General features: G+C 51.1%; 3 protein-coding genes across 3 annotated transcripts; all 3 read left to right on the forward strand.

Moving 5' to 3' along the window:
• The first annotated feature begins 996 nt into the window (after positions 1-996).
• Positions 997-3,075, forward strand: LOC142048490 (uncharacterized). The gene is made up of 6 exons (XM_075075476.1): positions 997-1,510; positions 1,883-2,086; positions 2,276-2,380; positions 2,444-2,677; positions 2,765-2,834; positions 2,925-3,075. The coding sequence occupies exons 1-6, from the start codon at positions 997-999 to the stop codon at positions 3,073-3,075; spliced, it is 1,278 nt and encodes a 425-aa protein (XP_074931577.1).
• A 3,579-nt stretch (positions 3,076-6,654) lies between these two features.
• LOC142048224 (uncharacterized) lies at positions 6,655-8,706 on the forward strand. The gene is made up of 7 exons (XM_075074919.1): positions 6,655-7,057; positions 7,430-7,534; positions 7,598-7,828; positions 7,916-8,002; positions 8,078-8,348; positions 8,424-8,465; positions 8,556-8,706. The coding sequence occupies exons 1-7, from the start codon at positions 6,655-6,657 to the stop codon at positions 8,704-8,706; spliced, it is 1,290 nt and encodes a 429-aa protein (XP_074931020.1).
• A 2,513-nt stretch (positions 8,707-11,219) lies between these two features.
• LOC142048182 (uncharacterized) lies at positions 11,220-11,957 on the forward strand. Its single transcript, XM_075074824.1, has one exon. The coding sequence runs from the start codon at positions 11,220-11,222 to the stop codon at positions 11,955-11,957; it is 738 nt and encodes a 245-aa protein (XP_074930925.1).
• Positions 11,958-16,405: the final 4,448 nt, after the last annotated feature.

A 16,405-nucleotide genomic window follows, 5' to 3' on the forward strand; every position in this document is an offset into this window, starting at 1 on the left:
GACCTCAAAAGTTCTCCATCTTGGATCGCTGTTTATAGGATTGAGATGATTGGCTTTGGTCAATATTTTACGTTCTGGCCACAAATCATGCTCAAGTCGTTATGACCAAGATAATAGCAAATAGGGCTTATCCTGGGATCTCAGAGTGACCCAGGGGGCTGCACCACCACAGGTCCCTTCTGCTGTCAGTTAGCATGCCAGCAGCATCTCCCAGCTCAAGAGGAGGGTGCTAGCTGGAGTCCCGATATCCTACCATGAAAGTCCACCACAGGAGCTGAGCTCACACGTGATACCTGCAGCCGAACCGCAGGTAGCCTAGGAAGTGATGCACTAGAGAGGCATTGATCTGATTTGATGAGTCAGGAAAAGTGGGCTGAAGGAGGACACTTTGTTTAGTAAATAAACCTATCACCATTCCTTTGGATGCCTCACTTCCCACCTGGGAAAGCTAGAAACGGTATAAAAGTTGCTGGATCTCACAGTGCTTCATTCGCTCAGCTTTGCTCTGTGGTACGCGTTCAGAGCCGAGAAGGGTAAGTCCATTTCTGCCAAAGGGAGCGATTCTTCTCTTACTTTCATGCTTGCAAAACATAAATGCTTTGGTAAAGTACATCTGATGGGTGGTGGCTTGAAGGGCAGGAAGGTTGCTTTGATTAATTTCAACCTCATGTGGACGTCAGCACAAGCAGAATTATCCCGGGCTACTGAAAGACATGAGTATCATCAATATAGAGACGGAGAAGGAACAGCTGTGGTGAAAGACATTAAATGATGGGTAGATTAACTTCAGCAACCTGCTAACCGCCTCTTAGCAAAAGGCTCCATGTGCGGCTGGGATCTATGCAGCCCGAAGTGCTTATAAGAAAGGAGGTCCGTTGGTACTGGAGACAGACTGCCAACGTCACCGGGCTCTACAGGGGTCCTTCTGGCAGGGCAGGGTGTGACAAGAGTGACTGCTCTTGAATAAAATGCATGCTATTTCTTCCAGGGTCAAAGATGTGCTCCAGACAATCCAGCGGAGGCTGCCATGAAACGTCTTCCCAGTCCAGCGGGTGCCACAGCGGGGGCTCCTGCGGCCACGGCGGCGGCTCCTCCGGCTACCAGGCACAGGGCTCCTCCTGCTGTGGAGGCTCAGGCTCGGGCAGCTCCGGCGGGGGCAGAGCGGACTCGGACAAGATCATTATCAGAATTGGCAGTGTAGGAGGTGGATCCTGCTGCAGTGGGGGCTCCTCGGGCTACAGCATGGGAGGAGGATACAGTGGTGGCTCTTCAGGATCAAAGAGCATCATTGGTGGTGGAGGGAGTGGGGGATCCTCTGGCTGCTGCAGTGGAGGATCCAGTTATGGCATGGGAGGAGGATCCAGTGGTGGGTCTTCAGGATCAAAGAGCATCATTGGTGGTGGAGGGAGTGGGGGATCCTCTGGCTGCTGCAGTGGAGGATCCAGTTATGGCATGGGAGGAGGATCTGGTGGTGGGTCTTCAGGATCAAAGAGCATCATTGGTGGTGGAGGCAGTGGGGGATCCTCTGGCTGCTGCAGTGGGGGATCCAGTGGTGGGTCTTCAGGAGGCAAGATCATAATTGTTGGTGGAGGGAGTGGGGGATCCTCTGGATGCTGCAGTGGGGGCTCCAGCTACGGCATGGGAGGAGGATCTGGTGGTGGGTCTTCAGGATCAAAGAGCATGATTGGAGGTGGAGGGAGTGGGGGATCCTCTGGCTGCTGCAGTGGAGGATCCAGTTATGGCATGGGAGGAGGATCTGGTGGTGGGTCTTCAGGGTCAAAGAGCATGATTGGAGGTGGAGGGAGTGGGGGATCCTCTGGATGCTGCAGTGGGGGGTCCAGTGGTGGGTCTTCAGGAGGCAAGATCATAATTGTTGGTGGAGGTAGTGGGGGATCCTCTGGATGCTGCAGTGGAGGATCCAGTTATGGCATGGGAGGAGGATCTGGTGGTGGGTCTTCAGGATCAAAGAGCATCATTGGAGGTGGAGGTAGTGGGGGATCCTCTGGATGCTGCAGTGGGGGATCCAGTTATGGCATGGGAGGAGGATCTGGTGGTGGGTCTTCAGGGTCAAAGAGCATGATTGGAGGTGGAGGGAGTGGGGGATCCTCTGGATGCTGCAGTGGAGGATCCAGTGGTGGGTCTTCAGGAGGCAAGATCATAATTGTTGGTGGAGGTAGTGGGGGATCCTCTGGCTGCTGCGGTGGGGGCTCCTCGGGCTACGGCATGGGAGGAGGATCTGGTGGTGGGTCTTCAGGATCAAAGAGCATGATTGGAGGTGGAGGGAGTGGGGGATCCTCTGGCTGCTGCAGTGGAGGATCCAGTTATGGCATGGGAGGAGGATCTGGTGGTGGGTCTTCAGGATCAAAGAGCATGATTGGAGGTGGAGGGAGTGGGGGATCCTCTGGATGCTGCAGTGGGGGGTCCAGTGGTGGGTCTTCAGGAGGCAAGATCATAATTGTTGGTGGAGGTAGTGGGGGATCCTCTGGATGCTGCAGTGGGGGCTCCTCGGGCTACGGCATGGGAGGAGGATACAGTGGTGGCTCTTCAGGATCAAAGAGCATCATTGGTGGTGGAGGGAGTGGGGGATCCTCTGGCTGCTGCAGTGGAGGATCCAGTTATGGCATGGGAGGAGGATCTGGTGGTGGGTCTTCAGGATCAAAGAGCATCATTGGAGGTGGTGGAGGTAGTGGGGGATCCTCTGGCTGCTGCAGTGGGGGATCCAGTGGTGGGTCTTCAGGAGGCAAGATCATAATTGTTGGTGGAGGGAGTGGGGGATCCTCTGGATGCTGCAGTGGGGGCTCCAGCTACGGCATGGGAGGAGGATCTGGTGGTGGGTCTTCAGGATCAAAGAGCATCATTGGAGGTGGAGGTAGTGGGGGATCCTCTGGATGCTGCAGTGGGGGTTCCAGTGGTGGTAGTGGCAGTTCCTCAGGCCATAAGATCATCATCAGCTCTGGAGGGGGCAGTGGCGGCTCCTGCCATTCCACGCAGCAGAAATGCCCCATCATCATTCCAAATATCGAGTCACATCAGACCAAGCAGGCCTGCCACTGGCCCCACAGCCACCAGAAGTAACAGCACAGGCAGACCCAGTTCTCATCAAGAAGAGCCCTGCATCTGTCTTCCAAGTTTGCCTGTTTCCTCCGAGCATGTCCGCTTCCCTTGCCTTCCCTTGATGCTACACCCTGTGCTGTGAACTCCAAGATTACTCTTCTCACCCATCAGTATGAAGGGGAATAAAGATCGCTGTGTACAGAACAACTGGTTTTGCAGTGTGGCTTTTATCCTTTGTGTGCCCCTCAGTTACTTTCAAAAATTGAATAATATGTCAAATACATTCAGCTGAGAAATCTCCTTCAGCCTTCAGTGCTGGAGCAGATGGTTATTAACAGATCTTTCTTGAGCAAAACGTTGTTGCTCAAGCAGATGATCATTGTCCCTCTTGCAAATAATGTCCACCAAGGCTGCAACTTTAACCTGGTATTTCTCCACCTTGGTTTCCCCTTCCCAGAGAAGGAAGGAGACCACAACCTCTGGGGATCACTGCAGGGATTCACAGTGCAGACAGCAGCATCTTTTGGAAATACAGTTGGGTTTTTACATACTCCATTTCTCTAAATTTATCATAAGAAAACCAATAATTATCATAGGGAACATTCACTCGCCTTTGTGATGAAGTCAGTAGCAAGTCCTCTTTGGGACAAGTGTGATTACAGTATTGCATCCAGTAAAGTTTAAGCTAAGAGGGTTTTTTGTCCATCTCATACACAGCTGGGATGCAGGAAACAAAATTAGGAATAAAATGGATCATTGGCCCTGAAAATGCTTGAGGGATCATGACTGACCAACTTCTGCCTTTTGCAGAAAAATTGGCGAGTTCTTACACCAGCAGTATCTTCATCATGTCCCACGCTATCAGCATTAGCGTTGCTGTGCATGAAGGATGCTGCTGGGAAAAAAGGATTGTAGAATCTGGCCAAGGTTTTTCCCTCTCAACAATGCACACCAAGGCACCATCCCCTGGTGTTTGCAGTGATGAGACAGGAACATAACACAACCTGCTGGCCCATCCTGAGGGTGACTGGACTGCAGGGCAGAACAGGGCCCGAGAGAGCATCAGAAAACAGGCAGCATGGCCCAAACTTGGGGCAGCCTCCACTGTGAAGCCTTTTGCATCCACCCTTGCCTTTACCCACCATAGGTATTAAAGCTGCTCTTCAACCTGGCGGGGATTGTGGCAACGTCGACCACTCCAGTGCTTTGCTTCCAGCCACCCTTTTCCTTCCACATGTGGCACGAACCACGCACGCGCGTGTGCTACAGGGTCAGTGTTTCTAGTCCCTGCAGGGTCCAGCCTTGGGGTCTCCATGCACCAGTGCTTGCAGGAACACCTCTCACACCCCTGCCAAAAGCCTCCACAGCCTTCCCTCACACCCTGGGTCCTGATGAGCTGCAAAACCTAGTTGCTCCTTTGTGCAAGTCCCTACAAGTTAAATGCATGGGAGGGATTAAGGTGTTGCACGTGTGAGAGCCAGACTTGCAGTGAGGCCTTAGCGTTCCCTCTGGTGATGAGAGTGGAGCGTAGGCCACTGGAGGGAGTCCACAGCAAAATGAAGGAAGCCCCCTGTGCCCTCATTCCTGGTGCTAATGGTCCTGCCCCCATACCAGTGGAGCTGCGTGCCTGCTCAAATTGTGTTCATCATGACGGGGCTGGGCAGCCTGCTGCTGCTGTCATGCATCCTCTCAGCTAAAACTCCTCCAATTATGCTTTCCTCTACTCAGTGTCCCATGAGGGCGGATGCTGTTGTCAGCCTCCAAGCATGCATGACGCAGTGACAGGATGAAGCTGCTGCAAAACAGAGCAGCCAGAGCTGCGATAACTGTGATGACAAACTGTCATTCTCCAGCAAGCAAAATACCCACATGCCTCGCCAGCCTCAGGTGTGGGTGGGCTGGCCAGTGAAGCAGGACCCTCAGGAAATGGGTCCTCCTGAGACAGAGGAAATGTTTAATGTCTTACAGTTCAAGAGTAGGGTCTTGATAGCCTTCAAATGCAACTTTGCAAACAGAAAGGGTTCAAGACTTTCCCCACTCCCACCTGGTGATCGGGCCCCTGGGAAGCTGGCGCTGAGCTCAGACATCTCTGCTCAATCCAACAGCAGTTTCCAACCTGGGCTCCCAAAAGGGTGAGGGGAAATGGCCCCCATGTCTCTGCCATCCTCACGGGGCCCTCTGAAATAGATCCGGGCTGAGGTGCTCCAAAGCGATGCAATGCCCTGTCAGAGGTGGCACCTCTGGCTGGTTGAGCACACAGTTGCCTTTCCCAGCTGGCTGGACATACTCCTGCTCCCCATCTCACCAGTCCTTGAGGAAACCCTCCTTAATGGCTTCAAGCTGCATCAGGAGAGGTTTAGATTGGATATTAGGAAAAATTTCTTTACTCCAAGAGTGGTGAGGCACTGGCACAGGCTGCACAGAGTGGTGGTAGATGCACCATCCCTGGGGGTATTTAAAAGACTTGTAGACACAGCACTTCAGGGCATGGTTTAGGAGACATGGTAGTGTTAGGCTGGCGGTTGCACTTGATCCTAGAGGTCTTTTCCAACCTTAGTGATTCTATGATTCTAGTCAATGATTTCCCCAAAATTCCCTGGGCCTCTGCTCCAGCACATCTTTACCCTTGTCCTACCATCAGGTTCTAGCCCTAACTCACTCCAGCCTCCATCCCTCATCATCTGCTCTGTCTCCATGCTCTGCTGAGTGCCCAAGAAGCTGCAGCCTAACACAAATGCATTGGTGAACCCCCAAGTTAGACCCCCAGAAGCCGTTTGCCCCCAACATTTCAGAGCAAGACTGGAAATGAATCATTAAGCAGAATTAGCAACTGTAAGAAAGTAATTGATACACCTCCTTCTTATCACCTATCTGCTGCAAGTGAGTCAAAGAAGGAGGTAGCTAAAGCCAGGCTCAGTAAATAGATCTATCAGCATTCCTTAGGGTGTCTCACTTCCCTTAAGAGCACAAAGCCTACAATATAAAAGCTCACCTATCCCAAGGCTCCTCATTCACCTGCCACCGAGCCTTGCACGCACTTGCAGTTGCACTGAAGGTAAGCCTATTGACACAGAGACTTTTTAAACCAGAGTTCGCAGGGAGGTTGCTCTACCAGCTGGTCTTTGAGCATGCTTTGAACGAGGGGAACACGCCAGCTGGACTACCTTCCTTACAGAAGGGAAAGGCAGCTGATATTCTAAGGGCAAGCAAATATGGCTGATATTTCAGCTGCTGCGAGTTTCAGCAATCTATAAATGAGAAGGATCTAGAGTGGGATTAGAGTTTTTAGACCGCCAACGCTGAGCAGAGCACGTGTGAAAATCTCTGGAAGTACTGTCAATGTTCCTGCAGGCAGAGACTTTCCATGAATGTTATGATCTGCAGACCAGACCCTGGGAGCTTTTCATAGCAGGTCAATCCTGCTGTCTAAAAATGGTGATGGAGTTTATGACACTGCCATTCTTGTAGCATTGCAGAAGATGGGGTAGATGGGTTATTTCCTGGGAAATGCTCTGTTTTGGGTTTGTTATGAGGGTTCAGCAGCATCTCCAAGGGGATTCTTTACAACAGCATTGTTTCTTGCAGGTTCACTGTTCAAAGATGTGCTCCAGACAATCCAGCGGAGGCTGCCATGAAACGTCTTCCCAGTCCAGCGGGTGCCACAGCGGGGGCTCCTGCGGCCACGGCGGCGGCTCCTCCGGCTACCAGGCACAGGGCTCCTCCTGCTGTGGAGGCTCAGGCTCGGGCAGCTCCGGCGGGGGCAGAGCGGACTCGGACAAGATCATTATCAGAATTGGCAGTGTAGGAGGTGGATCCTGCTGCAGTGGGGGCTCCTCGGGCTACGGCATGGGAGGAGGATACAGTGGTGGCTCTTCAGGATCAAAGAGCATCATTGGTGGTGGAGGGAGTGGGGGATCCTCTGGCTGCTGCAGTGGAGGATCAAGTTATGGCATGGGAGGAGGATCTGGTGGTGGGTCTTCAGGGTCAAAGAGCATCATTGGTGGTGGAGGGAGTGGGGGATCCTCTGGCTGCTGCAGTGGGAGCTCCAGTGGTGGGTCTTCAGGAGGCAAGATCATAATTGTTGGTGGAGGTAGTGGGGGATCCTCTGGCTGCTGCAGTGGAGGATCCAGTTATGGCATGGGAGGAGGATCTGGTGGTGGGTCTTCAGGATCAAAGAGCATGATTGGAGGTGGAGGGAGTGGGGGATCCTCTGGATGCTGCAGTGGGGGATCCAGTGGTGGGTCTTCAGGAGGCAAGATCATAATTGGTGGTGGAGGCAGTGGGGGATCCTCTGGCTGCTGCAGTGGAGGATCCAGTTATGGCATGGGAGGAGGATCCGGTGGTGCGTCTTCAGGATCAAAGAGCATGATTGGAGGTGGAGGGAGTGGGGGATCCTCTGGCTGCTGCAGTGGAGGATCCAGTTATGGCATGGGAGGAGGATCTGGTGGTGGGTCTTCAGGGTCAAAGAGCATCATTGGAGGTGGAGGGAGTGGGGGATCCTCTGGCTGCTGCAGTGGGGGATCCAGTGGTGGGTCTTCAGGAGGCAAGATCATAATTGTTGGTGGAGGTAGTGGGGGATCCTCTGGCTGCTGCAGTGGAGGATCCAGTTATGGCATGGGAGGAGGATCTGGTGGTGGGTCTTCAGGATCAAAGAGCATGATTGGAGGTGGAGGGAGTGGGGGATCCTCTGGCTGCTGCAGTGGAGGATCAAGTTATGGCATGGGAGGAGGATCTGGTGGTGGGTCTTCAGGATCAAAGAGCATCATTGGAGGTGGTGGAGGTAGTGGGGGATCCTCTGGATGCTGCAGTGGGGGATCCAGTGGTGGGTCTTCAGGAGGCAAGATCATAATTGTTGGTGGAGGTAGTGGGGGATCCTCTGGCTGCTGCAGTGGAGGATCCAGTTATGGCATGGGAGGAGGATCTGGTGGTGGGTCTTCAGGATCAAAGAGTATGATTGGAGGTGGAGGGAGTGGGGGATCCTCTGGATGCTGCAGTGGGGCATCCAGTGGTGGGTCTTCAGGAGGCAAGATCATAATTGTTGGTGGAGGTAGTGGGGGATCCTCTGGCTGCTGCAGTGGGGGCTCCTCGGGCTACAGCATGGGAGGAGGATCTGGTGGTGGGTCTTCAGGATCAAAGAGCATGATTGGAGGTGGAGGGAGTGGGGGATCCTCTGGCTGCTGCAGTGGAGGATCCAGTTATGGCATGGGAGGAGGATCTGGTGGTGGGTCTTCAGGATCAAAGAGCATCATTGGAGGTGGAGGGAGTGGGGGATCCTCTGGATGCTGCAGTGGGGGGTCCAGTGGTGGGTCTTCAGGAGGCAAGATCATAATTGTTGGTGGAGGGAGTGGGGGATCCTCTGGATGCTGCAGTGGAGGCTCCAGCTACGGCATGGGAGGAGGATCTGGTGGTGGGTCTTCAGGATCAAAGAGCATGATTGGAGGTGGAGGGAGTGGGGGATCCTCTGGATGCTGCAGTGGGGGTTCCAGTGGTGGTAGTGGCAGTTCCTCAGGCCATAAGATCATCATCAGCTCTGGAGGGGGCAGTGGCGGCTCCTGCCATTCCACGCAGCAGAAATGCCCCATCATCATTCCAAATATCGAGTCACATCAGACCAAGCAGGCCTGCCACTGGCCCCACAGCCACCAGAAGTAACAGCCACATCTGTCCATGGCACTCAGCAATACCAGCCTTGTCTTGGCCATGTCGTCTTTTTCCCTCAGACCTGGCTCTGTTTGCCTTTTTCTTCCCAGCATGTCCTCTCTGCTTTCTTCCCTTGATGGCTGGATCCCTGTGCTTAGAACTTCAGGATTAACAGCCTTTTGCCCTGCTGCTGATGTTTGGATGTCCTTGATGAGGCTCTGCTCTTCTTCCATAGAGCACTTTTTAGATCTAATAAATATAATAATGTGTGAAAGCTGCCTTTTTTGGGAGTTTGTTTTTTTCATGTGTTTTCAATGACCATCTTACGTTCCTGGAAGCCAGAAACCTCTCTGATGAGACAATTTACTCATCTATGTGAAGATGATCGGTTCAATAACACATTGCTGTACCCGCAGCTCTAAATACACACAGTTCATAGCCCCTGAAAATTTACACCTTCATTGTCCCCCTGGACTCTGAGATAGACTAACAACACATCCTAAAACATCAAGTACCCACAGCACCCAATATCCCCTTGGCGCCTGTGCGTGGTGCAGCCATCCCAGCTCATGGATCTATGGAGTGCTGCTGGGAGACATGACCAAGCCCATCAGCTCAGTCCTAAAGAGCAGGGATTGGGGCTGACCCTCAGTTGCAGCTGTTGGTGCCCATGGTGGCCAATAACACCATTCCAACAGCCACATCCCTGCCACCCTTCCACTTCTCTCCCAGCTTTATAGACCTCACAGCAGCTCTACCGGGAGGGTAAATCACACATGCTGGGCCAGCCAAATCATCCCTGGGCCAGGCAGATGGGAATAAAACCAGCAGCAGTTCCCTCAGGCAGCTCAACACACTCCAAATCATGCCTCCAGGCCTTAATCCCTCCTTGCCCAACCTTTTGAAATGCACTTTGAAATGCCGAGGGCAGAAACACCAACCCGTGAACCGTTTGCTTCCTGGTAGACATGGATTTTTGCCAAAGCTGGAACTCATTGTCCCCATGGCAAAACTGCTCAGAACTGAACAGACCTAGCCCAGCCTGAACGAGATGTGCTGTGGGGCAGAGCTGGAGCACCACAGGGTGCAGCGCGGACATCATGACGGGCAGCACTACTAGCATGGCCACAACACGTATCCCCCTGCAGCCCTCCTGATCGTCTCCCCTGGCGTCCCTGGTGCTTGGTGGTCTTTCCAAGGCAGAGGAAGGACACAGCGTATGAAAACGCAGAAGGAAGGCACTTGGAGGCATACTCCTTCGTTAAAGGAGTAATCCAGCCACAGTGGGTTTAAGTGTTAGGACATTCACACCTCTGCAATTCTCTCCAGGGCCCCTAAGCTTTCTCAGAGCATCTCTAGCACCCTTGCAAAATACCCAAGCTGGGCACTTCACTTTTGACGAGCTTTTTGTTCATGTGCAAATGACTTCCTCAGAAACTCTCCCACTAGAGATGCTGGAGGGATCAACGTGCTGTGTGGCCACCAGATCTCTTCTGAACACTTGCCTTCCCCTCTCCTGGGTACCCGCTGGTCACTCTCACCCTTAGAGTGATGCCCCGAGCCGCAAGAACTGCCACACTGCTGAACCAGAGCCTCCCTGCCCCTTCCCTGAGCAGGAGCCGGTCCCCACCACCCTCTGCCCCACACTCGCTGATCCTCTTGCTCAGCATTTCCCACCCATGCTCCCACCCACCTCCTCCTGTCTCCCCCAGCATTGCCACCTCAGTGGGGGCCGAAGTGCTCCTCCGTAGCTCAGGGCAGGAGCACAGGAATAGGATCATTAAGCAGAAGTAGCAATTACTGCCTCATGCAACACACAAGGAGCATGAAGGAAAGATATCGATCAGATGTCATGAGTCAAGCAGACACTGAAATCAGACTTTGGTAAATAAATCCTTGTCATTCCTTAGGGTGTCTCACTTCCCATATATGCTAAACGTCATATAAAAGTTCCCGTCTGTTAAAGCTCCTCATTCAGTCGACATTTATCTTCTAAATGTGTTTCCAATGGCTGAGGAGGGTAAGTCTGCTGTTTTCTGAGACTTTATTATTTTATATTCATGGGAGATAGCTTTATTTATATATTTTTATATATTTTTATATATTTTTAATGTATTTATATATGCTGTGCCAATTATCATATATAAAAGACCTTTGGGGATGCTACGCAACAATGGCAATAATACAGCCGGCAGCGTCATCTTGCATGGAAATTTTGATCCACTGCTTTTGCAGCAGTTTAAAAACAAAAGCAAGCATAACCCTTGTAATTTTTATGGCTCTGTGATTTACGGTCATGAAGATGAGCAGGGAGAGCCGTGGCAGTTATCAGATGTTAAAAGAGTATATTTCAGGCTTTGACTCTCTGGAAAGACACCCTGGAGATAAGAAAGAAAACAGCTATCCCAGTCAGAGTCAGAATACTCTTGCATTTGAAGAAGAGCTGCGCAGTGCCCTGTTTTGAACCCTGGCATTGCCTTTCTGACCACACCACCTGCAGCCTCCCCACCTGCCACAGTGCAAATATGAAGCAAAACAGTGCAGGTTTTATTTTTTTTTTCCTCTTCCAGATTTACCACCGTCTCCGAGGGAGATGTGGCCGCCGGAACAGGGGCTACAACAGTGAGATCTCCTCACACCACACAGGATGCTCCAGCAGCAGCAGGGACTTCTTGAGCCTCCAGGGACGAGGCTCCTTCTTCTGTGGTGGAGACGGCTCAGTCATCTACAGCCGGGGAGCTCCCTCCTGCCCGCCCATGCCAACATCACCCACCTACAGCATTGCAGGGGGGTACAGAGGTGGCGGTGAGGGATCTGTCGTAATAACCGGCGGTGACAGCGAGGGGACATCTGGCTGGGGCACTGCAGGGGGGTCAGTCTCAGTCTACGGCACTGGGAGGGCAATAGGGTGCAGCAGTGAGGACTCAGGCTACAGCATCGCTGGCAGCTCAGGGGGTGGTGGAGGATCCGGCTGCCACAGTGGGAATTTGGGCATGACAGTGGGAGGAAGCTCTGGATATGGGTATGATGCGTCACCGAGAGAAAGGGTCTTAACAATAGGTGGGGGCAATGGTGGGTCAGGGTACTATAGTGGAGGATTGGGCTATGGCTATGGCATCGGGGGATACTCAGACCCAGAATTCAGCTCTGGCGCTGGTGGGTTCTCCCAGGCCATGCAGCAGAAATGCCCCGTGGTCGTTCCCAACATCGAGGTCCAACAGAGCAAGCAGAGCAGCCACTGGCCCCCCGGCCAGAAAAAGTGACTGACCCAGGAGCCATCCCTGCTCAAGCACAAGTGCCCTGGATGTGCCGCAATGCAGCTTTTCCCCGACTCTGTCATTATGGTCAGGGAGCTTTGCATTCCTTGTGCTGGGCTGTGCTAGCAACGTTGCTGCAAGCGCTGCTGGGAAAAGTGATTTGTGCTTTGGTGATGGGAAAAGGTTCTTCTCTCCATCTCCTTTTGCTCATGGGTTGGAAAATTAAACTTCATAGTCTGTGGGAAATTCCAGTATGTGAATTATTTCTTTAATTTACTCCTTCACTCAGCATACAGGTAGATACTCAAGAAGTCTACTTCACAACACAAGATTTATCCTCCAACATTTTTTATGTATATTTTACAGCCATACTCAAAAGTAATATTTATTTTAACGGAATTAAAATATGCCCTTTGCAACATCAAGAAAAGGTTCTTAATTTTGCCCTTGCCGAAGTCGGAGCTTCCCCCGTGCTGTTCCCATCAAACAGAAACGCTGCCCCCGCCGAGACCCTCTGCACAGCTACGCAGGCCAGACTCTGCGAGCTACATTAAGCAGATATGTGAAGCTCTCGGGCGATTTCCGGCTGATTCGTATTTACAGCGTGACCTTGGAAGTGCAAGGTTGTTTACTTGGAAACAATTACACACCAGGCTCCTGTCCCAAAGAGATTGCAGGTGATGTTGTAAGCCGGAGCACATAAACCTTATGCTTGCACCAGTGGCATGAGGCAACTCGAACAAGCTCGTTTGCTTCTTCGCGGTAACCTGCTTCATGACATTTTTTATAGGATCAGGCCCTAAATTAGGCACTGGGAGAAGATGGTTCCTCTGTTCTGTGCTGATGGGGCAGCTAGGGGGAGGCTTGAACATCCAGTGCCGGTTCTTACAGAGTATTTGCCAAACATTTAGTGTTTTGGGACTGTGATCTGGGGTTTTTTGACTCCTCCAAATATTGGTAATGAAGGGAAAAATCACCCATAGATCTGTGCCCATTTAAAAGGGAGACAAAAAAGCATGAAATTACACTGTAAAGTATTTTCTACCATTGCTGCTTTCACCCACCTGTGGGGATTTTGACCCTTTCAGCTCAATAAAAAACCAGAAGACTTTGCCCTGATGTCTGTAAAACACCACAGCTTACAAAACCCAAAATCCTCTGAGCTCTAGCCCTGTGTTTGGTGCCACAATGGGTATCTTTCACGCTGTAGTGTTGTAGGACTGTGGTGCAGTGAACATTACATAAGGTTTTGACACCAGCCGTATTAAATTCCCTTCTAAACTTAGACAGTATTATCATTTATTTGCATCTACTTCTATTTCTGAAATCTACCACACCGTTATTGATTTCTGTTATTTTCCCTACTGCATCTGATAGCATCAAAGGTAGCAAAAGAACCCAGAAAACTCAAAGAACTTCCAAGAGACTTCCAGGAAAACGATTAGAGCCTGGAGTATTCAAAACCTTCTTGTCCGTTCAACTAACTGACCAAAAACCATCCCAAAATTTCAGTCCTCCCTCCCAAAAAAAATGAAAATAGGGAACACTTAAAAGCACATTCCTTATTCATTATCCTGACTGGTTTTTTGAGGTTTGAATCAAAAAACACCCCACAAGCTTAGATGTTAACTGAGATAGATGATACGATAGTATAATAGACCCGGGGGAGAAGGAGGATGCTCTTGCATCCAGGGCTTGAACACGAGGAGCTGGGGCTGCACTGCTGCCTCCCTCTGCACGCTGGAGCGGCTGCAGCTCCCCTCCAGCATGAGGCTGGGAGCAGGCGGAGGCTGGATTTTACACACGGGCGTACACATGCACGCTTGCACATGCAGGTTTCCTCCCCACTTGTTGTGCAACAGGCGGCGAACGAGTCATCCTTCATAGCTGACAGCTGCGATAACGCAGGACTCTTCCGTGAGCGTGTCAGCGCTTGCAAAAGCCGTGGCCCCTCTGCTTTGGCTGTTTGTAAACAGGCAAGCTTGAACAGTAAACACGAGTCTGGCTTCTTGATGAAAGTCACTAACTGGCGCCTCTGGATAGAAACTCAAGAAATTGTTTTCGAGATAGTGAGTGGGAGCCACCCCTTCTGCTTCAGTCGATCCCTGCCCAGCAAAAGCTTGTGACTCCCATGTTTGCAGAGGGAGTTAAGATGCAAAATGAGTAAAAACACAGCGAGCCCTGCTGAAATTGCACAGTCAAGCTGCTAATGGGAGGGAAAGCAGAAACCAGGACTGTTGCAAAGCCATGGTTGCACAGCTGATTGCACCAGGGCCAGACAAGCGCCCCAGGCTTGCAACAGTCCGCTGCTTTGCACCCAGAGTGCACCTGTCCCGCCCCAGGGAAGAGCTGGGTGAGCTCGAGATGCGTGGTGAGCTCGGGTACATGGTCTCTGAGCTAGCGCTTTACTCAGTGCTTACTCATGAATGCAAGGTTTGCCCAAGCGGCTTCTGTAGGCACACGTTTCCCACCACGGACAATGGCTGGCAAATAAAAAAATATTAAATTATTAGAAAAACAGACATTTTGAAAGAGCAATTCTATTCAGGGCTCTTTGCTATTGGCCAGGAAAAATGTCAGCAATGAAAATTCATAGTAACTATGGCACTATCAGTGAAATGGCTATAAAATCAGACGTGAAGTAGATGAACACAGGTAGAAAAACCATGCTACATTTTTGGGGTATTCACAGCTCTAAGCCAAGACTTCCAAAAGTGGCCTGTACCGCTACCTGGCTTTGATAGGCCACTTTCCAGTCGTAGCTCCTAGAGCCCGCCACAGTGGCCACAGGCTTCATCATCCTGGTTTTATTGCTTTGGGAAATGCCACAGTCAGAGAGAGGAGATTGAGAAGGAACCCTTGGTTGCTAAGCTTCTGGCACCTGTAGATATCATACAGGGTGAAGACAACTTTAAAGATGCTTTCAGAGGACATGTGATGAAGACTTCCTAAAACCTTGTCATTTTTTATGGCAAGAACCTGAAAGTGGTGGCCCTTGTCCACTGCGCAAGACCCCAGTCCAGCCAAGAGCAGTTAGAGATGACCTCGGATCATGACCTCTCCTCCCAGACTTTGGGCAAGAGGTTTCGGGAGGATAGAAACCCAGAAAAGCACCACCTTTGCCATCCATTTTGCAATATAAAACTCATCCCGGCATGACGGTGAGACAGTCGAGCCACCCACACGGTTTTCACTCTTAGCGCATTACAACCTGCGTGGGGCAGGGTGGCAATTAAAGCTGTGTAACACAAGGAAGACAATCTGCTGTATGACAAGTCAATCAAAGAAACCTGGTTGAATAAGCTTTTGAAGGTGGTGGGTAATTAGAGGTGTGGCTGTTTTGTAAATACGTTGGTCATTTTTCCCCAGGCGTTGATTGCATTTTCAGGAAGAGAGTTAGGAACCATATAAAAGTTCTCAGATGGGAGAGCATCTCATTCACTCAGCTCCGCTCCTTCTTCAGAGCCTTCACAGCCAAGGTAAGTTGCTACCACACTGCTAACATTTCATTCCTATGAAAATTCGGTGCACAGAGCTGAGCTATGCTCTTACAGAGATAGGTCTGTCTGCAGGTGCTGGGATTACTGAGAGCCAAGTTCTTGCCTTGGTGGCCGGGGCAATTTTGTGCTATCAAAATCGGTCTCAAGAATGCCGGTGCCAGGAAGCAAAATTTATTGTTCTTACCACATGTAGACATATTTGGATTACTTCAGTGCTCTGGATTCCTAGTTTCTGAAGACAAACTGGAAATAAAAAAGTAAAGAACAGGATTTGGGAATGAATGGGGGACAGCAGGCTGATCTTTCATAAGAAACCTTGGGTTTAAGCTGGGAATTTTAATTGCACTTATGAGCCTGACTCCTTTACTAAGCTCCTTTGGAAAATTTAAATCCTCAGGAGCTGAAAGTATTAAGCTGTCCTTGAAGAAATTTAGGGAAGAACTGAGAAGGCAGGTTTAAACTATGAGGGGAAGGAGCAGCATGAACAGCTTTCAGCTCAGCTGGCTGCATCTTGGATGCCTTCTGCCTCCTTGAAATCTCAGCTCTCCTCAGAACGGTATTTAGACGTGCACATAGGATTTTCCTCATGCCTCAGGAAATTGGGCTCTGGCCAGCCAAGTGTCCGCGGGGCACGGAGGGAGCAGAGGACATGAGGGAGGAAGGCACAGGAGTCTCTTCATTTTGAGCTCCTGGCTTTGAAAATGTATTTTGCCAAGGCTCAAATACACCAGTCCTGGCTGTAAATTCACCGGCTGTGCCAGGGCCCCTCTAGGCTGCAATTTTTCCAGACCGTTGCCAAGATGCTTCGTGCTGGTTCAGGATAAACTGGCAGCCCACAGCACATCTACTCCTCTACACAGCCCTGAGATAATCCCAGAGTGTCTTGCGTGAGTGCTTGTGGGATGCAGCAAGGGAGAGCAGGGAAAGCACTCATGGAGCCCAGCAGAAGTGGAG

The sequence above is a fragment of the Phalacrocorax aristotelis genome, chromosome 25 (genome assembly GCF_949628215.1).
Source record: "Phalacrocorax aristotelis chromosome 25, bGulAri2.1, whole genome shotgun sequence".
Lineage (NCBI taxonomy): Eukaryota > Metazoa > Chordata > Aves > Suliformes > Phalacrocoracidae > Phalacrocorax > Phalacrocorax aristotelis.

What these genes read in the sequence shown, in the direction of transcription:
- LOC142048490 (XM_075075476.1), top strand. Translation starts at nt 997, where the DNA reads ATGTGCTCCAGACAATCCAGCGGAGGCTGCCATGAAACGTCTTCCCAG. An exon ending in AAAGAGCATCATTGGAGGTG is followed by an intron (nt 2,678 to 2,764) that starts GTGGAGGTAGTG and finishes TTGTTGGTGGAG; the next exon opens with GGAGTGGGGGATCCTCTGGA. An exon ending in GGAGGAGGATCTGGTGGTGG is followed by an intron (nt 2,835 to 2,924) that starts GTCTTCAGGATC and finishes TGGTAGTGGCAG; the next exon opens with TTCCTCAGGCCATAAGATCA.
- LOC142048224 (XM_075074919.1), top strand. Translation starts at nt 6,655, where the DNA reads ATGTGCTCCAGACAATCCAGCGGAGGCTGCCATGAAACGTCTTCCCAG. An exon ending in TGGGTCTTCAGGATCAAAGA is followed by an intron (nt 8,003 to 8,077) that starts GTATGATTGGAG and finishes GGTCTTCAGGAG; the next exon opens with GCAAGATCATAATTGTTGGT. An exon ending in GGAGGAGGATCTGGTGGTGG is followed by an intron (nt 8,466 to 8,555) that starts GTCTTCAGGATC and finishes TGGTAGTGGCAG; the next exon opens with TTCCTCAGGCCATAAGATCA.
- LOC142048182 (XM_075074824.1), top strand. Translation starts at nt 11,220, where the DNA reads ATGAAGCAAAACAGTGCAGGTTTTATTTTTTTTTTCCTCTTCCAGATT.